The sequence below is a fragment of the Lepidochelys kempii genome, chromosome 4, assembly GCF_965140285.1.
Source record: "Lepidochelys kempii isolate rLepKem1 chromosome 4, rLepKem1.hap1, whole genome shotgun sequence".
Classification (NCBI taxonomy): Eukaryota; Metazoa; Chordata; order Testudines; family Cheloniidae; genus Lepidochelys; species Lepidochelys kempii.
The window spans coordinates 126154188-126180092 of NC_136383.1; the positions used below are offsets into that span (position 1 = coordinate 126154188).

The 25905-nt window shown below is 41.9% G+C and overlaps 1 protein-coding gene across 9 annotated transcripts in view; it reads right to left on the reverse strand.

Annotated features, from left to right (window-relative positions):
- The window catches only part of MAEA (macrophage erythroblast attacher, E3 ubiquitin ligase), a 118041-nt gene that overhangs the window by 84848 nt on the left and 7288 nt on the right, over positions 1-25905 (reverse strand). For 7 of the 9 annotated variants that reach the window (XM_073342794.2, XM_073342795.2, XM_073342788.1 and 4 more), the window contains exon 2: positions 5798-5980. In XM_073342794.2, coding sequence (XP_073198895.1) covers positions 5798-5905 — 108 coding nt within the window. In that variant the 5' untranslated portion in view covers positions 5906-5980. Of the gene's footprint in view, positions 1-5797; positions 5981-22042; positions 22131-25342; positions 25688-25905 lie in introns of those variants that run through there. The other 2 variants (XM_073342792.1, XM_073342793.1) reach the window with 2 other exon arrangements.

Here is a 25905-nt window from a genome sequence, read left to right on the forward strand (position 1 = left end):
GTGTAAACTAAAATCACGTAAACATGATGACAAAATGCTAATGAATCAGCTGATAGTATATTGCGTTGAAGCAGGCCGTGAGCCTTATGAAAAGCTGAAGTGGGCAGTGTATGGCCCGCACACTGGGCACCCCTGGTCTACACTAAAACGTAACTCCCACTGATTTAACTCTCCCACTAAGCTGACTTAATTTCGCCTCCATGAGAGGTGTAGTTCTTAAGTCGATGTAGTTAGGTTGACACAGCATCAGTGTACACACTGAATTGCTTACATCAACTGTTGCTGCCTTTCCGAAACTGTCCCACACTGGCAGTTAAATTCATGCAAGTGCTCTTGGTGAGGACGTGCACTGCTGACACAAGGAGCGTAGCATGGACATGTAAAGCTGATTCAATTACTCCGGTGACTGTATGTCAACATAACTTAGGTTGACTTAATTTTGTAGCACAGACTTGCCCTAGTAGAATGTTGTGGGAACTTGAAATAGAGCTTAGAGGGCAGGCTTCAGAGGAAAGCTGAAAGCCAGAAGTACCTTTTGTTTATTTGGGACTTTTTGCTCTGGCCTTTTTTGTAAGAGGTTTTGTAATAAACAAGCCCTAAGAAAGGTATTATTGAATCAAGAGTGACAGAAATGGAATTATTGGCTTCCTGAGAAGGGAAATTGAGGCAGGGAGTACTTGCAACTCCATATTAACACCACAGAGGATGCTACAGGGCATGCACACCCTACAACACCATGTTGAGTGGGATTAATTATATTACCCTCCTTTAATTCTTTATTACTCGAGTCCCATATCAGCCTCTCCATTATCTTGCCTAAGGACAATATCAGGATAACAAGTCTATCTAATTACCAGAGTTATCTAGATTACTCTTTTTAAACACTGGCACAACATTAGCTTTCTTGCAGTCTTCTTGAGCATCTCCAGTGTTTCGAGTCTTATTGAAAATCAACTTTCAGAGCCCAGCCAGCTCCTCAGCCAGCTCTTTTAAAACTCTCGGATGCAAGTTATCCAGACCTGCTGATTTAAAAACCTCTAACTTTAGTAGCCACTGTTTAACATTCTCCAGAGACATTAATGGGATGAAAAGTGTGTTGTCATATATGACATTGTCTCCCAACTCAAATTTCCCTCTAAATAAGAGCAGAAATATTAAATACTTTTACTTTTCCTGAATTACTATTGATAATTCTACCATTCCCATCTAGTAATTGACTAGTGACATTGTTAGGATTGTTTTTGTTCCCCATATACTTAATAAAATCCACTATAACTCTTCATTGATTCACAGGCAAGTTTGTAATGCGAATTTTCAGGTGAAGGAGTATTCTTTGAGTGGCTATCAACATTCCATGGGTGAAGCCAAAAGTAGTTCTGATCACCAAACTGAATGCCATAGATGTGAAAGCAAATGTCAGAAACTTTAACAAGATATCACATCACCCTTTTCCAGAGAGCCATAATCACCAGTTGTCTAGCAATTCTAAGGTTTCCATTTCAGAACAGATGGCTGAAAGAGGTGTGCTCCAAGAGATTCCCCCCAGTAAGCTTTCACTACCAACGTTATCCTCGTTCTTGGGAAATTTAAAACTAACCAAAAACAGAAAGAAAAGGAGTACTTGTGGCACCTTAGAGACTAACCAATTTATTTGAGCATAAGCTTTCGTGAGCTACAGCTGAAGTGAGCTGTAGCTCACGAAAGCTTATGCTCAAATAAATTGGTTAGTCTCTAAGGTGCCACAAGTACTCCTTTTCTTTTTGCGAATACAGACTAACACAGCTGTTACTCTGAAACAAAAACAAAAAGGCTCTCGGGGCAGGAAATTTCTCTCTTTCGGTTTATACGGAACCCAGCACAAACCTAAATTGGGGCCTCTGGCTGCAACTGTAACAGAAAGAATGTAAAAAAAAACAAAAAAACAACCACACACACAACAAACTACTCCACACTCCTTTTGGAACACTATCTTTTTGGATGAGAAGGAGAGGACTTCTCTAATTCCCAATCTTCTATTCTGATCTCTTCTTAAACAAAGGAACTGGAAATACTGATCTCATAAAGGAAACATTTGCTTGTATGACCATTTTGGGGGAGTCGACAATCCCTCTCACCTTCTCCATGCTTGGAGAATTTACTTTTAAGAGGACTTGCACAAGAAGCATAAAAAGAGAGCACAATATATGTTATGAAGACCAGAATAGGTGAAGGAGGCCAAATGTCCTTTTACCCATACTAAAAAAGGATGGGGGAATTTCTACATTAAATATCCATATAATTTCAAACTTGGAAAACTCGGTGGTGACTGAAGAATTATTAAGTCTGTAACATCACAAGAAGCTAACCAGGAAAGCTGGGGAAATTCTTTAGTCAAACTCCGGTATAAACAGACAAACCAATTTAACTTCAATGCTTAACCGCTTGGAAGAAAGGATATCTTATGAAGATTGAGTTCCGGATCCTGACGCAGGGAAGAAAGGTAAGCAGCAGGATACGGACCCTGGACTTCAGGAAAGCAGACTTCGACTTCCTCAGGGAACGGATGGCCAGGATCCCCTGGGGGACTAACATGAAGGGGAAAGGAGTCCAGGAGAGCTGGCTGTATTTCAAGGAATCCCTGTTGAGGTTACAGGGACAAACCATCCCGATGAGTCGAAAGAATAGTAAATATGGCAGGCGACCAGCTTGGCTTAATGGTGAAATCCTAGCGGATCTTAAACATAAAAAAGAAGCTTACAAGAAGTGGAAGGTTGGACATATGACCAGGGAAGAGTATAAAAATATTGCTCGGGCATGTAGGAATGATATCAGGAGGGCCAAATCGCACCTGGAGCTGCAGCTAGCCAGAGATGTCAAGAGTAACAAGAAGGGTTTCTTCAGGTATGTTGGCAACAAGAAGAAAGCCAAGGAAAGTGTGGGCCTCTTACTGAATGAGGGAGACAACCTAGTGACAGAGGATGTGGAAAAAGCTAATGTACTCAATGCTTTTTTTGCCTCTGTTTTCACTAACAAGGTCAGCTCCCAGACTGCTGCTCTGGGCATCACAAAATGGGGAAGAGATGGCCAGCCCTCTGTGGAGATAGAGGTGGTTAGGGACTATTTAGAAAAGCTGGACGTGCACAAGTCAATGGGGCCGGATGAGTTGCATCCGAGAGTGCTGAAGGAATTGGCGGCTGTGATTGCAGAGCCATTGGCCATTATCTTTGAAAACTCGTGGCGAACCGGGGAAGTCCCAGATGACTGGAAAAAGGCTAACGTAGTGCCAATCTTTAAAAAAGGGAAGAAGGAGGATCCTTGGAACGACAGGCCAGTCAGCCTCACCTCAGTCCCTGGAAAAATCATGGAGCAGGTCCTCAAAGAATCAATCCTGAAGCACTTGCATGAGAGGAAAGTGATCAGGAACAGCCAGCATGGATTCACCAAGGGAAGGTCATGCCTGACTAATCTAATCGCCTTTTATGATGAGATTACTGGTTCTGTGGATGAAGGGAAAGCAGTGGATGTATTGTTTCTTGACTTTAGCAAAGCTTTTGACACGGTCTCCCACAGTATTCTTGTCAGCAAGTTAAGGAAGTATGGGCTGGATGAATGCACTATAAGGTGGGTAGAAAGCTGGCTAGATTGTCGGGCTGAACGGGTAGTGATCAGTGGCTCCATGTCTAGTTGGCAGCCGGTATCAAGTGGAGTACCCCAAGGGTCGGTCCTGGGGCCGGTTTTGTTCAATATCTTCATAAATGATCTGGAGGATGGTGTGGATTGCACTCTCAGCAAATTTGCGGATGATACTAAACTGGGAGGAGTGGTAGATACGCTGGAGGGGAGGGATAGGATACAGAAGGACCTAGACAAATTGGAGGATTGGGCCAAAAGAAATCTGATGAGGTTCAATAAGGATAAGTGCAGGGTCCTGCACTTAGGACGGAAGAACGCAATGCACAGCTACAGACTAGGGACCGAATGGCTAGGCAGCAGTTCTGCGGAAAAGGACCTAGGGGTGACAGTGGACGAGAAGCTGGATATGAGTCAGCAGTGTGCCCTTGTTGCCAAGAAGGCCAATGGCATTTTGGGATGTATAAGTAGGGGCATAGCGAGCAGATCGAGGGACGTGATCGTTCCCCTCTATTCGACATTGGTGAGGCCTCATCTGGAGTACTGTGTCCAGTTTTGGGCCCCACACTTCAAGAAGGATGTGGATAAATTGGAGAGAGTCCAGCGAAGGGCAACAAAAATGATTAGGGGACTGGAACACATGAGTTATGAGGAGAGGCTGAGGGAGCTGGGATTGTTTAGCCTGCAGAAGAGAAGAATGAGGGGGGATTTGATAGCTGCTTTCAACTACCTGAAGGGGGTTCCAAAGAGGATGGCTCTAGACTGTTCTCAATGGTAGCAGATGACAGAACGAGGAGTAATGGTCTCAAGTTGCAGTGGGGGAGGTTTAGATTGGATATTAGGAAAAACTTTTTCACTAAGAGGGTGGTGAAACACTGGAATGCGTTACCTAGGGAGGTGGTAGAATCTCCTTCCTTAGAGGTTTTTAAGGTCAGGCTTGACAAAGCCCTGGCTGGGATGATTTAACTGGGAATTGGTCCTGCTTCGAGCAGGGGGTTGGACTAGATGACCTTCTGGGGTCCCTTCCAACCCTGATATTCTATGATTCTATGATTCAACACCTTTACGCCACTATCTATTCCATTCCAGTGCGAGACTTCATGATACATCTACCAAAGCCCTTCTGCCTCCACCAGAAATCCAAATGCAAAACCAGGGAAGACAACATTTGACATTCCTGTTACTTATGAAAGCACAGCACTGAGCAGGAATTTTTTAAAAAGCCACCACCCCCTATGTCCTCCTTTATACATCATAAGTCAGGAACAGTTTGCCAACCCAAGAGTTAAAAGACCCTTTGCAAGTTACCTTTTAAACATACAGTTGGACCAAAAAATAAAATAAAATAAAAAATAGAGAACCAAAAAGCCACCTCCCATGACAATTTGTTCTTCTTAAATGGGCAATAACCCAAAAGAGGCAGAGGCCGAGACATTGCTGAACTATACCTTGACAGATTTTAAAACTGAACAGCTACAGCAAATAAAGTTTTTCTCACTATTTAGTGTTTTCTACCAGCACCATCCCAATCTATGAATTTAATACTCATGAGAAGTATGTAATTGACAGTTCTGGAAACTCAGCATTATCCTGTCAAAATGCTTCAGCTTTGACCTGCAATAACCTCCTCTAGGGTTTAGAGGGTAGCTCAGCTTCTATGCTCTTCCCATCCTTAGCCTGTCCCCCCAAATGGTCAACAAATGTGCCAATTAATATAATTTTAGAGGTGATGTGATGCAGATACCTCTCTGCTGGGAAGTGGAGTGATGCAACCAACTCACTTAACTGCTGTTACCTCTTCTGTGGTAACTTCAGTCTCCAGGACTGTCTGATAGAGAAGCCTCATCTACTGGTTTAGATAGATAAAACAAGTCTCAGATGGCATGTAGCACTTCTGTGTTGGCTATTCAAGAAAGAGGCTATTTTTTAATGTACATATTTCTACTTTAAGAGATTTAGTGATACTAAATCATGGGACACGAAGTCAAATTTCATAAGCACAATGAAGCAAGATACAATCACTTTCTGCTATTTGCTTTACAATATAGCTTTAAAGGCTCTCTCTAGTGCCGTTAATATTTATTTCTGGACCACAAGAATAAAAGTGTGGGGTAACTTAACACAGTGACAGAGGTAATCTTCTGAAATGAGAAAAGAAGATATAACAAACAGTAGAAATACGAGTTACCTTTCTTTTCAGAACACTGAGCTTTTCAACTACTCCATCAAGGAGACTAACAACTGAATCCACAGCAGGACAGCTACTCAATGTCTTCTCCAGCTCTGCAACAACCATAGTAACGTGGCTCGTCTCTCGATCAATATTTTTCTGTGCAGCACGAAACCGTTTGTTCAGTGTTTCATAAGGTACCTAAAATAAAAATTGTTAAGTATTTAGCATTCATATACTTAAATAGACACCTCTGCTAGAGAATTTCTGTGAAATAGTGGGAAAGTTATTTGAGATAAAATAGTTTAAAAAAAATTATATATATACCAATTGATGTGCGGTGCCTCCCTTTTTGTGCCCAAGCTGAGATACATTTGAGGGCCTATGTTTTCAGGAAGTGCTGAGAATCCACCCTCTGAAAACCAAACCCCTTTTAGCTGTCTCAGGATGCACACCCAAATTCACTAGTGAGTTTGAATATCTTGGGCTTGATCTCCCTATGTTTAGTTCCCATCCATACAATGGTAGTTACAGTTCCTTTCCCCCACCCTGTGTCTCTTTTTTGGTATAGCATGTAAGCTTTTTGGAGCAAGGACTGCGTACATAGAGCACTTAGCACAATGCCACTCCCTGCACTTTCAACTGGTGTAGCCACTATACAAATTATAATGGAAGACTACTGGATATTTTTCAAATAATAGATAAAAGTGAGGAGAGATCTGTTTGTGAACTATCTAAGCAGAAAAGAAGCTAAATGTCAAAAGTTATTATTTCACTCAGTACAGAAATTATTACATTTAATCTAACCATTTACTCTTGGTATGTGCTAGTTAGATGGCTTTCCATATTTAAAAAAAAAAAAAAAGAAAGCTACTGTTAATCTAAAACAACATTTCCTTCCCAAAGTTTCTCTGCAATTTTCTGTGCACACTAAGTGCTTGTTGTAGGGTTGGTATGGCACTTACTGGGGGCCAGAGAGGTGCCTCACAACTCTGGGTACTACCTGCCCTTAGCATGAGGGAGTCTTGTCTGTGCCTGATGTGAATCAGCTTCCTGATTCCACCAGCCTGTGGCAACACAGGTCCCTCAGATCTCGCTGTCCCTGTACAGTTAGTAATAGGCACACATCAACCCAAGTCCCCTGAGCATACATCGGGAAGGCCCACAGAACTCTCAGATCCTCTATTCCAGGGGTTCTCAAAATGTGGGTCAAGGTTGGAGTTGGACCTGGGCCCAGCAAGTCTGAAGCCCAAGCCCCACCACCCAGGGCTAAGGTTACATGCTCCCCTTTGGGCTTCAGCTTTGGGCCCCCGCCCCAGGGTGGCAGGGCTCAGTCTTCAATCCCCCATCCTGGGGTTGTGTACTAATTTTTGTTGTCAGAAGGGGATCATGATGCAATTAAGTTTGAGAACTGCTGCTCTATTCCCTAAGGAACAGTGCACAGATTCAATTGGGGATTACCACTCTGCTTAACACACAGCATTTAGATATACTTATAGTGAAAACAAAAATATGTTTATTATCAAAGAACAGAGATTCAAGTGATAGAAAGTAAGACTACCAGAAACAAATGGTTACATATAAAACAAAATTATGGAACAATAACAAAAAAAGTATGTTTTCTAGAGTCTAAATTTAAACTCATAAGACATTCTAAATTTCCTACAGAACAACTTACCCCATTTCCCCGCCCCAACATTTTCAGTCAGGATGACTGAGACCCCTTTTTCATGAGTTCACTTCCAGTGGCAGCTTTTCCTCACTAAGCGATACCAGTGGATCTCTCTGCACCCCCAGATGTATCAGACCTTTTGATCTTCACCTGAAAACAGGATTCCCCCTCCACTCGCTGTTTACCTGTTCCTGTTAATTTCCATCTGAAGTTTCACATGCTCTTCATTAGCATTTGACTGAATACGCTAATAGACTTCTATTATGAGACACACAACGGTCCACCAGGGAAATAAATGTCTCCCACCTCTGGTCTGGAGAAGTTTGTTGCAAGGCATGTTACCTTTACCTTTGAGTTACCCGCCTTTAAACTACAAAGCCTAGAGAACATAATTTTCAATATATATATATACACACACACACAAACACACGCAACGCTTTACATATTTTCCATACACACATTTTGCAATCAATAGGATAACCAGTGTCATACAGGGCTTCCTTAGAGACCTTACATAACCCTTTTGGGTGAACCCAGAGGATCCCTGTACCCCTATGTCCCCGCCAGTAGGCATCAAGAGGTTCTTGGGTCACAGTTCTCAATCCGTTTTTAGAAGAAATGACCATTTTAATGCATATTTATAAACTTCATCCATGCAGAGCCTTATAAGGACTTTGCAAATAAGGCTCTGATCCTTTAAATGCCTATGGGCACAAATCTCAACTACTCCAATGGAAGTTTCACGTGTGGAGCACTTCTAGTTTGGATATTCTATGATTCAAGGGTGTGTGAGTCTGGACCAGGCGGAAAGTGTGCCAGATCTCGTGTCTGACATTCTTTAGATAGCATCCAGAAGAAATCAAGTTCCTGGCACTAGTTTTACTTTCTGTAAAGTATTTTAATAATTAAAAACTCAAAATAAAGTCCAAGTAATAATTAGGCAGTGAAGGAGTTAACTACAGTTATGGTAGTAAGTTTGACTCTTAACACAGAAGAGTCACTGAGAAACTGCTGGAATGAGAACACAAAACAACAACAGCATATTGGACAACACAGCACTACTGAGAAGACAGATGCTGTAATAAGCATTTAGAAGATTTGACGAGTGCCCTGAAATCCAGGGAAAATTAGAGAATCATTACAGTCTAAGATGGTGTCACACTGGGCTGTAAACAGACTTAAAGATGAAATAGTTGCACTTAAGTAGCTCCTGTTAAAGGTAGTTGCTATAGTGAACAGAGGGGTTGTTAGATCTTAGGAGTAGAGATGAGTTAAGAAATAAAACGTCAATGGAACAGGACAGTATGTTTTTAACCTGAAAACACAAACATAAATACTTACACAAAACATAAAAAATAGCAGTTTGTTGACAAGGGAATTGTCAGTATAAAAGTAGGGGACATATTTTGCACCACAAAGCAGGCTTCAAGCCCATACAGCGAGTGGATCACTCCAATATAGGTAATGAAGGGCCAGAGAGGCAGTTTCCCTATACTACTCCAGCATAAATGGCCCAAGTAAATCTAAAACAAATCACTATATTCTGTAGAATTTTTTTTTTTAACTTGAATCATAGAATATCAGGTTGGAAGGGACCTCAGGAGGTCATCTAGTCCAACCCCTGTTCAAAGCAGGGCCAATACCCAACTAAATCATCCCAGCCAGGGCTTTGTCAAGCCTCACCTTAAAAACTTCTAAGGAAGGAGATTCTACCATCTCCCTAGGTAACGCATTCCAGTGTTTCACCACCCTCCTAGTGAAAAAGTTTTTCCTAATATCCAACCTAAACCTCCCCCACTGCAACTTCAGACCATTACTCCTTGTTCTGTCATCTGCTAACACTGAGAATACTCTAGATCCATCCTCTTTGGAATCCCCTTTCAGGTAGTTGAAAGCAGCTATCAAATCCCCCCGTCATTCTTCTCTTCCGCAGACTAAACAATCCCAGTTCCCTCAGCCTCTCCTCATAAGTCACGTGTTCCAATCCCCTAATCATTTTTGTTGCCCTCCGCTGGACATTTTCCAATTTTTCCACATCCTCCTTGTAGCGTGGGGCCCAAAATTGGACACAGTACTCCAGATGAGGCCTCACCAATATCGAATAGAGGGGAATAATCACTTCCCTCAATCTGCTGGCAATGCCGCTACGTATACATCCCAAAATGCCATTGGCCTTCTTGGCAACAAGGGCACACTTTTGACTCATATCCAGCTTCTCGTCCACTGTAACCCCTAGGTCCTTTTCTGCAGAGCTGCTGCCTAGCCATTCGGTCCCTAGTCTGTAGCAGTGCATGGGATTCTTCCGTCCTAAGTACAGGACTCTGCACTTGTCCTTCTTGAACCTCATCAGATTTCTTTTGGCCCAATCCTCCAATTTGTGTAGGTCCCTCTGGATCCTATCCCTACCCTCCAGCTTATCTACCTCTCCTCCCAGTTTAGTGTCATCTGCAAATTTGCTGAGGGTGCAATCCAAACCATACTCCAGATCATTTATGAAGATATTGAACAAAACCGGCCCCAGGACCAACCCTTGGGGCACTCCACTTGATACTGGCTGCCAGCTAGACATGGAGCCATTGATCACTACCCGTTCAGCCCGACAATCTAGCCAACTTTCTATTCACCTTATAGTCCATTCATCCAGCCCATACTTCTTTAACTTGCTGGCAAGAATACTGTGGGAGACCGAGGCAAAAGCTTTGCTAAAGTCAAAGAACACCACGTCCACTGCTTTCCCCTCATTCACAGAACCAGTTATCTCGTCATAGAAGGCAATTAGATTAGTCAGGCATGACTTGCCCTTGGTGAAGCCATGCTGACTGTTCCTGATCACTTTCCTCTCCTCTAAGTGCTTCAGAATTGATTCCTTGAGGACCTGCTCCGTGATTTTTCCAGGGACTAAGGTGAGGCTGACTGGCCTGTAGTTCCCAGGATCCTCCTTCTTCCCTTTTTTAAAGATGGGCACTACATTAGCCTTTTTCTAGTCGTCCGGGACTTCCCCCAATTGCCATGAGTTTTCAAAAATAATGGCCAATGGCTCTGCAATCACAGCCGCCAACTCCTTTGATGTGCATTAAAATTAATGTGGTTTTTATACTGTACAGTTCATCTACAGGTAAGGAGGGTACAGCGTAACTTAGGGCAGGGATTCTGAATGGTTTTCTTGCTGAGGCCCGCCAGCAAACTCCAGGGCCCAGCAGATTCAGGGCAGATTCAGGGCCGGGCGGGGATTAGAAGAGAGAGACGACCCCTTGGGCATAGGCATAGTTTGACTTCTAGGGGGGGCGGGTCCAAGGGCTGCAGGGGCTTGGGCCAGCTCCGCACAACGGGGTCCAGGAAGGTAGCACCACCTCCACCCCCTGACTCACCTCAGCAGGCTACCCAGCCTGTCTGGGTTGTGGAGGGATGCAACAAAAAAAATATAACTCCAAGAGTGGGACTCAGCTCAAAAAGTTTGCAAGGTGTCAGGGTGCAGACAGGGGGCAGCTAGGGGCTGCGTACAGTGAGGAGTGTAGCTCAGGGTGCTGGCAGGGGGTAGCTAGGGGCTGTGCATAGGCAGTGGGGGTAGCTCAAGTTGCAGGGAGAAGGATAGCTAAGAGCTGTATGCCAGGCGGGCTCACCCTGCAGTGGCTGCTCCCCGAGGCTCTGCCAGACCTAGAGCTGGGTCCCCCCAACCTGGGTGACTGTTACCAGCTACGTGAGCAGTCAAAGGGGGCCAGGAGCAGAGTAGTTGCCACCAGCAGCAGACAGGGGAATGCCATGGCTGCCCACTCCATGGCACCACCAGCCAAATAAGCAGCTGCCCTGCACTGCCTGGCTCTGGCTTCCCATCTACAACCTGGCCAGAGGGCTGAGCATCAGGGGGCTGGAGGAGAGGAGGAGCTGCCCCTGGACTGCCACACTCTGGGTAAGGCACTGCAGTTTGGGGGGGAAACACTCTTGTGCCCCCCAATTCTGCCTATGGGCTCAGGGCTTCTGCCCGCAGAGAGCTGGAGCTCCTGTCCCATGCAGCTCCCAGCCCCGTGCTGGGCTTCAGATGGGGGGGGGGCTTCAGGCTTAGTGCACCAAGTTACAGGAGTGGGGCCCCACGGTACCCCTGAAATGGCTCACGGACCCCTGGTTGAGAACCACTGACTTAGGGGACAGTGGAGGGGTGGTTGAAAAGGCAGCTACTTGCTCTGTGCTGGGGCAGGGAAGGTGTTGCCAAGTCCCAGAGCTTCCCAGGACACGGATTATGGTTTCAGCCCCTTAGGGCTGCTAGCAGCCTGTGCAAACTAATGCAGTCCTCAGGGTGCAGGGCTGGATCTGGATTGGGAGAGTGCGCTAAGCATCCTTTGCAAGGATCCCTCCCCCAATTCTACTCTAAGTCATGCTGTGCACTCAGCTGCAGCTGATCTAGACGTACCACATAAAAAACCCATGTTATTTTTAAAAGTCCAAAACAATTCTGCAGAACTGTTTTTGATTTACTTGCACCCTGTCTGTACAAAATGCTGTTTTGGAGCTTTTTTGCAGCACAATCTTTTAGAAGCAAGTACTTTTGCCAAACCTAACCATTCAAAAATCATGAGTGACCTCAACAGAAAAAACCCCAGAACATCTTTCTAAAATAATAAATTGCAAGCTCTTTAGTTCCCTTCTGGTTTCTGAGCTATGGAGAACATGTCGGTCACATTTTCAAACTTTTCTCTGCAAATATGAGGGCTGGAACTTTCATTTTAAAAAAGCTGAGATTCTCACTTGACTCCAGGAATAATGCTTCAAGACGACATCAAATGTGAATTTTGAAATAAAATAATGAATCTGAATTTAAAAAAAAGGAAAAAACCACCACCATTTCTTTCGTAGCAATTTGTCCTGCTGGTTGACTTTTACAAATCTGCATCTTATTTCTTTTTCATTTCAAGAATATATGGAAGGATATGAAGTTCAGAAGAAAAATGTTGCAGAACCTGTTAATGGGGCATGCAAGGTTATTATTTATTATTAATTATTATTATTAACTGTGGAAACATCCTACCACCAGTAACAATAAGGAGAAATTCTACTTCTCTCTCTCGCTCATCACGTTGAGGTCAGCACCTCCATACTTTAGATATTCAGTCTAGTTGAGAAATAATATATTTACAATTGAAAGTTATGTTGTTTTGAGCGTATTTGACAGTCCTTTAATTTCGAGAGCCACCCCTCAGACGCATTTGTAGGAGTCCAATTCCAAAGCCCATTTTTCCTTTCTTTCTGACTTTTTCAAATACATCTATAGGCACCCAATTCACTGCCCTAGCATTTATCCCATAAATTAAAACACACACAAAATGAATCAAACAGAGACTGCCGGTAAATATAGCCACCTCAGCTCATGCTCTCCCCAGAAGCCTTGGACGAGGAAAAGAGATGGGCTTTACAACATGTCTTGGGAGATTAAAAATCAGAGTTCTAGTGGAGTATGACAGAGTGCTGGGAACCGACAGCTGAGCCACCACTCTGATCACTGAAACACCAATTAATTCCCCCCAGGGTGGGCCAGATAGGATTAGATTAGAATGGCCTGGTGGAGGACTAACAAGCAAATTGGCCCAGGTATAAGGAAGCACAGGAAGGAAGTGCACGGAAGAGAGAGGCAGGCTAGCAGAGCAAGAACCAGGAAGGATCTCTAGGTGGAGACCTACTCCCTCTCCTCAGCAGAGGACGGAGGTGAAACTGAAAGCCTAAATAATTATAGCGTATGGATCTGTAAGGTGGTGGGAAGAACAAATGTAAATAAATTGCACGGAGGTGTTTGACAACTGAAGGTCTTGGAGACTGCAGAGAGAGAGCAGAGGACAGGAATGGGATGTCACCCTGCCACACCTAGTAAGGAAACCAAGTTCCACAATCCAGTACACCCTCAAAGAGAGGACCATGCCAGCAGCTTCCTTATTTATAATGAGGGGAAATCTAGCTCAGATGCTTCTACTGATCTGCACTCTGGCAGTATGCTATAGGAGGGATGATCTCAAGGTCTAACCACATGGACAGCACATTACAACAATCTGTTCTGGAGATGAGAAAGGCATGGATAATTGAGGTGAACCTTGCCAGAGAGAGAACGGTCACAACCATCTTGCCAGGCCTAAATGAAAAAAAGTGCTTGACCACAGCTGCTACCCAAGCACCGAGTAGGAGCCTAGGCCCTACCACTACCCTCAAGCAGTGCGTCTGTTTTACAAATGGCTCTTTTACACTCTGGCAGGCACGCATATATACACATCAGCCAAATCTTCCAGCTTCTTCCCCCACTCCTCCTGTCTGGATTGAGTCACAGCCTCAATTTCATCTAGGCACTGGGTGTAGCATTTCTCCACGCAATCCATCAGGGAAATTAACACACTGTAAACAGATGTCCTAGACAGCTCTTAAAAAAAACCCAAAAAAAATAAAAATACTAAAGCACTGTCCCCACCCCACCCCCCGCCATTTGTGAAACTGTCCTGGAACACTTAAGAGCTTCAAAATCCACTCACAAGTAGCAAGGAGAAAGTTTTCTGGTGTTGGTGGACTGGTTGTGGACGGGAGAGTTGTGTCTGCAGCATTTAAACTTATTTTATTTGGTTTAATAAGTGCTACATTTCTAGCCCTTTATTGTTGAAGGCAGCATTCCAAATGTTAATTGATGCATTGTTATCTATCTGAAATGGCAGTTAAAACAATTTAGTGTCTCTGTTGTGGATCATAGCTTTCCCAGACAGCATAACAAAATTGACATCATGTAATTGTGTCCATTTCTCTCAAAACAACCCTTAGAGAAAGCTAGGAGCTGCAGTAGAGACATATCCCCACCCTCTCACAAACACACAAAACAGATATGAAAATACATTTATACTAGTCCTCCAGTACAGCAGTTCCCAAAGTGATCCTGTGGAGTACAAGTAGTCTGGGGTAAGCAGGCTGATCATACAAGACGGTGCTGGCTCTTCTTTTCCTACCGCTCATTAACTTCTACATTTGTAGAATCCCATTGTAGAAGAGAGGCTGGAGAATTGTAAACACAACTGGAAATAAAGAAAGAGTCAGCCTAACTTAGTCTACTCAGTAAGAGAAGAGGAAATAGGAGTCAGTGGGATGGGAGCTGCAGAGGAGAAGAATGTCCAGGGAAGCACAAGAAGGAGAGGAACAAAACGGGACCAGAAGGCAAAGCAGCATTTTTTTTTTTTTTGAGGGGTGGAGAAGACAAACAATAAACGGGGGAGGACAAGACATGGCAATTAAATAAGACTAATTCCTCGCTTAACGTTGTAGTTATGTTCCTGAAAAATGCTATTTTAAGTGAAACGATGTTAAGCAAATCCAATTTCCCCATAAGAATTAATGTAAATACACGGGGTTAGGTTCCAGGGAAAAAATTTTTGCTCGACAAAATACATCTCGTATATACACACACAGTATACGTTTTAAACAATTTAATACTGTTCACAGCAATGATGATCGTGAAGCTTGGTTGAGGTGGTGGAGTCAGAGGCTGGAGTATTTCTTAGGGAATCCCTCACTGCTAAATGATGAACTAGCACTCGGCTGAGCCCTCAAGGGTTATTAATGTAGCCTCACACGCTACAAGGCAGCACGAATGGAGGGAGGGGAGACAGCATGGCAGAGAGAGAGAGAGAGAGAGAGATGGAGATGCATATTGCCCCTTTAAGTATGTTGACCCCACTCTACGTACACTGCCTTTTTAAGTAGATCAGCAAGTTGAGACACCAGCTGCTGCAAGCAAGCTCCTTCCGTCCTGAGCCCTGTCATGTCCCACCCCACTCTGTGGAGATGAGGTGCAGGAGCGGGAGGCAGGAGTGTGGAGAGGCAGACACCCTGACATTAGCACCCCTCTTCTCCCCCTCCCACCCCTGCACAGCAAGCAGGAGGCTCCCAGGAGCAGCTCCAAGGCAGAGGGCAGAAGCAGCACATGGCAGTGGGTGGAGGGACAGCTGAACTGCTTGGCAATTGATTGCCTGCTGGGCAGCTGCCACACAGGGAACTTAGGGGAGCTGATGGTGGGCTGCTGGTCCACCCTGGTTCCAACCCCCAACCAGCTAGATCTAACGGGCTGCTCTTTCTGCAAGCAGTGGACAAAGCAGGCGGCGGCCAAAAAACCTTATAAGGGAGCACTGCGCAACTTTAAACGAGCATGTTCCCTAATTGATCAGCAACGTAACAACAAAAAAACGTTAACCAGGACAACTTCATGTCTGTATAAGATGGACAGCTAAAAAGTCAAAATGTTTACTTTTCCACATACATAAAAGAAGTTGTCATCACAGAACTGTTTTGCAGTTATAAAGCGAGGGAGCGTGCTCCATGCAATCACAAATCCGAGTACATGGAACAATTTCTCCATTATGATTAGTCCTTTTAACAGAACTTTTCAACTCTATCAAGTGTGTGCACGTGTGCATGTTTCAAATAATCTCTAGTTTTGGCCTAACATCAAGACATGTAGTTGAAGCAACCACTCTTCACTTACATTTGTAGTTTTGTAAGAGACATCTGAACTTTCCCACCCTTGTTAGTAAAGCTGTTGGGCATGAGTTACTGATTCTGCAACTTCCAGCATGGCAATGTCAAAACCACAACAAAGTCTCAGGAGATTTTTTTCTTCTTTAAACAAAAATGTACCAGAATGAGTTCATACATGTGCAGTATCCAGCTTCTTGCCTTATGTTTTAGTATCTAGGGCAAGTCTGACATGAACACAATACCTTTAATCATGGTGAGCATCACTTCTGCTGATGTCCCCATGTTCTCTCTTTCTTTAAAAATAATAGAGTTACTAATAAAAAACAGAAGAAGATTCTTGATATGAAAGACGTCCAAATGCTAACTAATATAAAAGTACCTGTGTACAGACAAGTGCATGTAAATAAGACATATACACATGGGTAAGTTTATGGGGCAGTTGCTTAACACACCATTAGCAAGGGAGAAGGATCTGGGGAGAAAATAGGAAAAATACGTTAAAATACTTAGATAAGTTAGATTTACTCAAGAGAGCAGTGTCTGAAGAAACTTCCTAACATACTTAAGGAACTAGCCAACGCAATCTCTGAACCAGCAGTGATTATCTTTGAGAACTCATGGAGGATGGGTGGGATTTTAGAAGACTTGAGAAGAGCAAAAATAGTACCCATCTTCAAAAAAAGGGATAAAGAAAGACACTGAGAATTAAACCAATCATCTTAACTTAAATACTCAAAGATACTGGAACAAATTATTAAACATTCAATTTGTATGCACCTAGCGGATAAAAGAGTGAGAAGTTATAGCCAACATGGATTTGACAAGAACAAGTTATGCCAAACCAAACCAACATCCTTCTTTGAGAGGGTTACTGGCTTAGTGGAAAGGGGGAAATTTGTAGACATGATGTATCTGGATGTAACTAAGGCTTTTGACACTGTCCTACATGACATTCTCATAAGCGAACTACAGAAATACGGTCTATATGAAATATTAGATGGATGCAAAACTGATTTAAAGATCATACTCAAAGTGTAATTATCAATATTTGCTGCCAAACTGGGAGAGCATATGTAGTGGGGTCCACAAGAGTCTGTCTTGGCTCTGTACTAGCCAATATTTTCCTTAATAACCTGAATAAAAGGGGGGGAAGTGTGTTTGTAAAAACCTGCAGATGACACCAATCTGGGTGGAGTTGCAAGCACTCTGATGGACAAGATTAGAATTCAAAAGTGACCTTGATAATTTGGAGAACTGGTCTGAAATCATAAAGATGAAGTGCTACAATTAGGAAGGGAAAAAAATCCAATGCACAGAACGGGGAATAACTGGCTAGACAGCAGTACTGCAGGGGAGGATCTGGGGAGATTATAATGGATGACAAGTTGAATATGAGTTAACAGTGTGATGTTCTGCAAATCCACCACGGGCAGGAAAAGAAGCAAGCAGCTTACTTTGCAGCAAGGGAGATTCAGGGTAGAAATTAGTTTTTTCCTAACAATAAAGAATAGTTAAGCACTTGAACAAGCTGCCTAAGAAGGTTATGGAATCCCCATCTTGGTGATCTTTAAGGACAGGTTACACTAACACCTGTCAGGGATGATCTAGGCCTCTAGGTATACTTACTCGTGCCTCTGCACAGGGATGACGGCCTAGATTACCTCTTTTAGTCCCTTCCAGCCCTACATGTCTATGATTCTATGACTGTTGGACAAAATGTAGAGAGAAACAAAAATTGGACTGGTAGGTTTCAGTTTCACATGCTCCCGTACTAAATGTGGGTCAGAGCAGATTCGCCCGACCAGCTTATCCAGTGATTAAAGAATTAGCATAAAAAGGATCCTAGATACATTTTAATTTCTTTGAGCCAGGCATCATGCCTGCTTGTGCTTCCTAACAAAAAAGTTCTTGATCCCAGTTCAGGCCTTTGGGTGCTAGTGCAGTACAAACACTATTTTTATTGGAAGTAGTATTAAAGTTAAGAGAATCCACAAACTGTGACCACTGCAGTCACATGATCACAAACCAGTCTAGTGGTGAACAGAAAGGGGATAAAAAAAAAAAAGAGAGAGAGACACCCCTAAAATATTGCATCTAAGGCCCTGTTTTGACAGGAAAAAACAAAGGGTTTTTTTCCAATGATGTATTCTTAACACAAATTAAAAGCACTGTAAACACACAGGCTAACGTGTCTGTAGCTGTGTTAGCTGGCCATGTTTTGGCCTGCATCTTTACAGGCTTTTCATTCAAGATAAGCTAAATTCAAAACCAAAACCAAATGAACAAAGGAGCCACACACAAGACCACATCCTTTTTGATCTATTAAGACAGGGGTTAAATTTTCTTGGGTAACTAAGAGAGAAAAACAAAGTCAAACGGTGGCAGTAATGAGACAATCCCCAACAGCAGAAATGTGAAAGAGTGAACTAGGACTGTTGTACGCAAGAGGAAAGGTGCAGTAGCAGGGAAGCAGAGGCAGAATGCAATGCTGCCTAAATACTTTAAATTGTAAACAAGGGGAAAAAAAAATCCCTAAATCAAAATGGAGGTCAACCCATCCAGAACATACCTCTGAGCAGCAAGCTCTCTCTTTTTATACCAAATAAGGTCCACACACTTGGACAGGATGTGTAAAATAGACGAGGAGTGCAGTACTATCATTCTTCAGATAGAATAACTTTATTCTGCACATGAGACTAGATTCCTTTGTGGACCAGCAATAGGTATAGCATTTTTGTGTAGGAGTAATGCAATAAACTTATCACTTGTATTCTGTAGCTCTCCATCTGTCGATCTCAGCATATTTCACAGAGTTGAGCTAGCATTATCTCTATTTTACATATGGGTGAGAAAAGTAATTTACATTGCCACTAATTTGAAGAACCATTAACAGAACCCAATTCTTCTGATTCCAAGCCCTGTTATCAGCCCACTAAATCATGACCCACTATTTTCCTCTGCAGCGGTAATAATTTTTCCTGGAGTTGCTGGCCTACCTTTAACCAAAGGCTACTAAATAAATAAAATAGATAAGAGACCTAGAGGACCAGTGGCAGGGTTTAAATTTTTATTTCTTACAAGTGTTCATATCAAGAATTAAGAGCCGAAGTTCAAAGGTAGAATAAGTTTTTCTGTGCAGTAATGTTAATTTTCTAAGTCTGTGTGGTAGGTGTGAGATTTTCCAAAAATTATGACGCTTAGCAAAATTTAGGAACATTAGATTTGCATTTTTCAGTGCAGGAAAAAAAAATGTGCAAAACATGAACTTCCCTCAATTACAAACATATCAGTTTCATAACATTAGAAAGATAATACTATTTCACTTTAATATCATTTGTATTCAAGGGTTTTTAGCTGCTCTAAACTGGACACTGAAAGATATCTATCTATATACAAAAAATAAAAGATCACCATTCAATATTGCTCAGAATTTTGTCTGCTATTTCAACACTTCAAGAGAATGAACGGTTAGTGTCTAGGATAACAAATTGACACAGTTCAGCTAACATACACACTTGTACAAAAGCAGCAAATCAAATATAGATTTGGGGGCGGGGGGGATATTAAGCTTTTCCATAGGCACAGTTATACAAGAAAATGTAATTAATCTCCTTTAGTCACCTGTGTAGTTCCGTACAAGTTTCTCATTTACAAAATTCAGCCAACATCTTGCTAGATCATTTTGCCGTTGTACAATGATCTTTTGAGTCTTTATGTAAGCCAACTGATATCCATCTTAGGGTTTGTGTAGTGGCATACGTTAGAAATGTGGTGGAAACTGTCACTCCCATCACACTTTTTTGTAGCCGCCATCTTTGACTCCCCTTCCAAAAGCAAAATTCCACTAGACACTTTTTAAAGCTTTGTCCTCCTTTTAAGCAAAGTATCTGAACACAGAAGTAATGTCAAAGATATCTCGCTGTCAAGAGTCAGCCTGGCTCTAACACAGTCTTCCTGTGTGGCCTTAAGCAAGTCACAGAATCATAGAAAAGTAGGGCTCGAAGGAACTTCAAAAGGTCATCAAGTCCAGTCCCTTGCACTGAGGCAAGACCAAGTATATCTACACCATCCTGGACAGGTTTTTGTCTAAACTGGTTCTCAAAAACCTGCAGTGAAGAGGATTCCACAACCTCCCCTGGTAGCCCATTCCTGTCCTTAACTATCTTTATAGTAGGAAAGGGTTTTCCAAATATTTAAACCTAAAATCTCCTTTGCTGCAGGTTAAGCTGATCACTTCTTATCCTATCTTCAGTGGACAAGGAAAACAATTGATCAGCCCTTAACACATTTGAAGACTGATGGGTGACCTGATAACACGCCTCTTTTCAAGATTAAACACGCCCACTTTAAAAAAAAAAAACTTTCCTGATGAATAAAGTTTCCTAAACAGTTTATCAATTTTGTTGCTCTCCTCTGGACTCTGTCTGATTTGTCCACATCTTTCCTAAAGCATGGTGCCCAGAATTAGACACAATATTCCAAGTGAGGCCTCAATAGTGCTGAACAGAAGACAATAATTACCTCTTGGGTCTTACAGAAGACAATAATTACCTCTTGGGTCTTACACCTTGGAATAACAGCCTTTTTAGCAACTGCTTCACATTGTTAACTCATATTCAATTTGTGAACCACTATAACCTCCAGATCCTTTTCTGCAGTACTGGCTAGCCAGTTATTCTCATTTTGCAGCTGTGCACTGGATTTCTCCTTGCTAAGTATAGTATTTTGCACTCTTCTTTCACTTAATTTCATCTTGTTGATTTCAGACCAATTCTCCAACTTGTCACGCTTGTTTAACATTCTAATCCTATCTTTCGAAGTGCTCACAACCACTTGCTCTTGATGTTATCCATAATTTTAAAAAGTATCTCTCTCAACTCCATTATCCAAGTCATTAATGAAAACATTGAATAATATTGGGCCCAGGACTGACCCCTGCAGGATCCTACTACTTAGGCCCTCCTAATTTGACAGCAAATCATTGGTAACTACTCTGAGTATCGTCTTTCATCCAGTTCTGTGCACCCACCTTATGGTAGTTTCAGCTAGATAATATTTCCCTAGTTTGCTTATGAGAATGTCACATGGGACTGTCAAAAACCTTACTCAAAAAAATTAAAATCTATCACATCTACTGCTGTCCTCCTAGCCACTAGACAAATGCCCCATGTCAAAGAAAGATAGTAGGTTGGTTTGGTATGATTTGTTTTTGACAAATCCATGTTAGCTATAACAGATCACCCTACTATCCGACCTAGGTGCTTACAAATTATTTATTTAATAATTTGATCCAGTATCTTTCCAGGTGTCAAGATAGGACTGACTGGTCTAATTCCCAGGATCCTCTTTGTTCCCCTTTTTAAAGATAGGTACTATGTTTGCTCTTCTCCAGTCCTTAGGGACCTCACCAATCCCCCATGAGTTCTTAAAGAGAATTGCTAACTGTTCAGAGATTGCATCCTTAAATACTCTAGGATGAATTTCATCAGGCCCTGCAGCAACTTGAATACACATAAGTTATCTAAATATTTCTAGCCAATTTTCCCCCTATTCTGGCTTATGCTCCTTCCCCCTTGTTAATATTTATTATGCTAATCAGTGGATCATAATTAACCTTTTTAGTGAAGACAAACAAAACAAGCAAACATGTCAGACTTCTTGGTGTCATCCATTATTAGCTCTCTTTCCCTGCGAGGGAGGTAGACCTAGACTTTTCTTTGTCTCTCTCTTGATCTTTATATATATATATATATATATATATATATATATATATATATATATATATTCTTATTGCCTTTAATTCCCTTGCCAGATGTAACTCATTTGGTGCATTATCCATTCAGATTTTCTCCCTACATGCTTGAACTGATTATTTATACTCATCCTTAGCAATTTGGCCATGCTTTCACTTTTTATGATTTGTGGTGGGCAGGAGGTTCTTAAACAGCTCCTGATACAGCGATATTGGCCTCTTACTATTCTTCTTATTTTTCCTTCAACCAGAATAGTTTGCTGTTTTGCATAGACAACATTGAAGGCATAACTGCCAGCTCTCCACAACTCTTTTTTTCCTTAGATTTTCTTCCAAAGGGGACCTTACCTACCGGTTTCTGTGTTTGTTAAAGTCTGCTTTTTTCCAGGTCCATTCTGCTACTTTCACTTCTTTTCCATAGAATCACAAAATCTGTCATTTCATGATCACTTTCTCCCAAATTACCTTCAGTCTTCTGATGTACAAAAAGTTACTCCCTGTTGGTCAGAATCAAGGCTAAAATGGCTGTCTCTGTTACTTCCTCCACTTTCTGGGGGGAAAAAAAAGAGTTGTGCCCAGTACATTCCATGACCATATTGGAGATTTTGTGTTTTGCTGTATAAATTTTCTAGCAGATGTCCGAGTATTTAAAGTCCCCCCACCACCCCCATTATTACCAGGTCTTGTCTTGTGTTTTGGATATTCCGGTTATTTGTTCCAGAAATGCCTCCTCCTCCTGATTTGGTGGTCTAGAGGAGACATTTACCATAATACCCCGTTTTCCCCCTTTTCCTTTCACCCAGAGACTTTCAACTGATGTCTCACCTAAGAACACGTGTATATATTCTTGATGTATAATGCAACACTTTCCCTTTTTGCTGAACAAGCTATACCCCTCTATACCAATATTCCATCCACGACATTTATCCCATCAGTTCTCAGTGATGCCAATTCCACAGGATCTGTACTATGCCCCATCTTTTAAACAATTCCTTGGAGGGACCCCTTCAGTATGCCAGACCCCCAAGGGTCCCACTCCCTTAAAGGTGGGTCACACGGCCTCAACATCTCCTAGATTGAGCCTCTAGCACTTCAGTTTCACAAAGTGAGCTCTGCCCAGTTAGTCCAACTGAGATAGACTCCCACTCAGACTTTTTGCATTCTTGAGGAATCAGATCTCCACATCTACTCTCAGTGACACCAGGTAGCCTTTTCAAAACAAAGTAGGGTTTATTAGTCAACTGGAATACAGAGCCTGGAAGTCCTTAGGTTAGCAAAGAGAAGCAAAGGTGAAGAAAGAGTTCAGGCTGACCAACGTCAGCACTTTACCCAGTCACACGGCTGCAACACCCATTTGGTCTCTGCCTCTATCTCTCTCGCTCTCTCTGTGAGCCCAGGCGACAGCTGCTATGTCTCTCAAAGGCCAACTCTTGTCCTAGCCTCCGATCGCCTTGTGGTCCATTACGTTCCTCCTCCACACCCAGGCTGAGTTCACATATTCAATGACACCTACCTGTGGGAAACTTAGGCAGGCAGCTCAGTCCTTGAGGTTCCTATTGTCTTTCCAAATCCTCTATTGATATTGACCAGTTTCAGCCAATCATTAATGACCCATTCAGAGCACCCCAGACACTTACTTGACATGAACATCTTCAATGCCACAAGGGCATTATAATGCTTCTGCACGCACTAGTTAACAACCTCAATCAAGTAAGTCACTGCCATACACATAATCCATAAAAATATTACAGAAAGTTTCCACTTTATCACATCAAGTCATAATTTAGCTCATGTACTAATTAGGACTGTTGATTAATCACAAGAGTTAACTCATGCTATTACCTCAAAAAAATTAATTGCGATTTTAATTGTCTGTTTTTAATCGCAGTTTTAATTGCACTGTTAAACAACAGAATACCAATTGAAATGTATTAAATATTTTGGATGTTTTTCTACATTTTTAAATATATCGATTTCAATTACAAAGAATACAAAATCTGGCGTGCTAACTTTATATTATTTTTATTACAAGTGTTTGCATTGTAAAAGTGACAAAAATGGTATGAGATGAATTGAAAAATACAAGTACTGTCGTGCAATCTCTTTATCATGGAAGTACAACTTACAAATGTAGGGGTTTGTGTTACATAACTGCACTCAAAAACAAAACAATGTAAAACTTTAGAGCCTACAAGTTCACTCAGTCCTACTTCTTGTTCAGTCAATCGCTAAGACAAACAAATTTGTTTACATTTATGGGCAATATTGCTGCCCACTTCTTAATTACAATGTCACGTGAAAGTGAGAACAGGTATTCGCATAGCACTGTTGTAGCTGGCGTTGCAAGTTATTTACATGCCAGATATGACTCTTTAGCACATGCCTCTTTATGCTTCGGCCTTCACTCCAGATGACATGCTTCCATCTTGATGAAGCTAGATAAAAAATGTTAGGGTAGAATTGGGGTAGAATTGTATGTCTCCTGCTCTGTTTTACCTGCATTCTGCCATATATTTCATGTTATAGCAGTCTCAGATGATGACCCAGCACATGTTGTTCGTTTTAAGAACGCTTTCACTGCAAATTTGGCAAAATGCAAAGAAGATACCAATATGAAATTTCTAAAGATAGCTAAAGCACTCCACCCAAGATTTAAGAATCTGAAGTGCCTTTCAAAATCTGAGAGGGATGAGGTGTGGAGCATGCTTTCAGAAGTCTTAAAAGAGCAACACTCTGATGCGGAAACTACAGAACCAGAACCACCAAAAAAGAAAAATTAACCTTCTGCTGGTGGAATCTGACTCAGATAATGAAAATGAACATGCGTCAATCCACTCTTCTTTGGATAGTTATCTAACAGAACCTGTCATCAGTGCGGACGTACATCCTCTGGAATGGTGGTTGAAGCATGAAGGGACATATGAATCTTTAGCGCATCTGACATGTGAATATCGTCTGATGCCAGCTACAACAGTGCCATGCAAACGTGTGTTCTCACTTTCAGGTGACATTGTAAGCAAGAAGTAGGAAGCATTATCTTCTGCAAATGTAAACAAACTTGTTTCTCTTACTGATTGACTGAACAAGAAAAAGGACTGATTGGACTTGTAGGCTCTAAAATTTTACATGGTTTTATTTTTGAAGGCAGGGTTTTTTTGGTACATAATTCTACATTTGTAAGTTCAACTTTCATGATAAAGAAATAGCACTACAGTACTTGTATTAGGTGAATTGAAAAATAGTATTTCTTTTGTTTTTTACAGTGCAAATATTTGTAATCAAACATAAATAAAGTGAGCACTGCACACTTTGTATTGTGTTGTAACTGAAATCAATATTTGAAAATGTAGAAAACATCCAAAATATTTAAATAAATGGTATTCTATTGTTTAACAGCATGATTAATTGCAATTAATTTTTTTAGTTGCTTGACAGCCCTAGTACTAATAGTTCCAGTTCTTCCTCTTTATTTGCCATACCCCTTATATTTGTGTGCAAACATCTAAGATGTTGTATAAATTCCCCCACTGTTCTCCCTCTTGTTATTCCTATTTCCCACCCTCCCGCAAGATCTAATTTTAAAATTGCCTTTAAAAAAAAAAAACAAACAAACAAACTACCCGTGGGCTTTTGTCACTTGCCCCCTTTTTACCTAGTTTAAAGCTCTCCTCATTAGGTTGGTGAGTGTATCCAAAGATGGTCTACTCCTTCTTGTTCATATGGACCCCATCTATTCCTAGCAGTCCTCCTTCCTGGAGCAGCATCTCATGGTGGAGAAAGCCAAAGTCGCCTCATCGGTTTCTCTGTTCCCCCTCCAATCTTTTGTCTGTCTTGTATAGCTTGATTACAAACTACTCAGGGAAAGAGACAGTCTTCAATGTGTGTTTGGACAGTGCCTAGCACAATGGAGTCAGTCTTGGTTAGGGCCTCATAGGTACTACTGTAACACAAATAAATAATGCCGCAACTCCTACTGGATCCTATAATATCCTTCAGCTCTATCATAGTTCAAGTGACAGCACTTCACACAAGATGTTTATACTTGTTTGTGAAGGAAATTTGTATTGGGATATGTGAAAAACCAAAGTTACACTGTATAAATGAGCTATGTTTATGAAAGTTAAGAAGATAATTAAAGTAGAGAGGTTATGCAGCAGTTAACTCATGGGGTTTGGGCCAGTTAAAGCCATCTGGCCTCAGAGTGGCACTTACGTG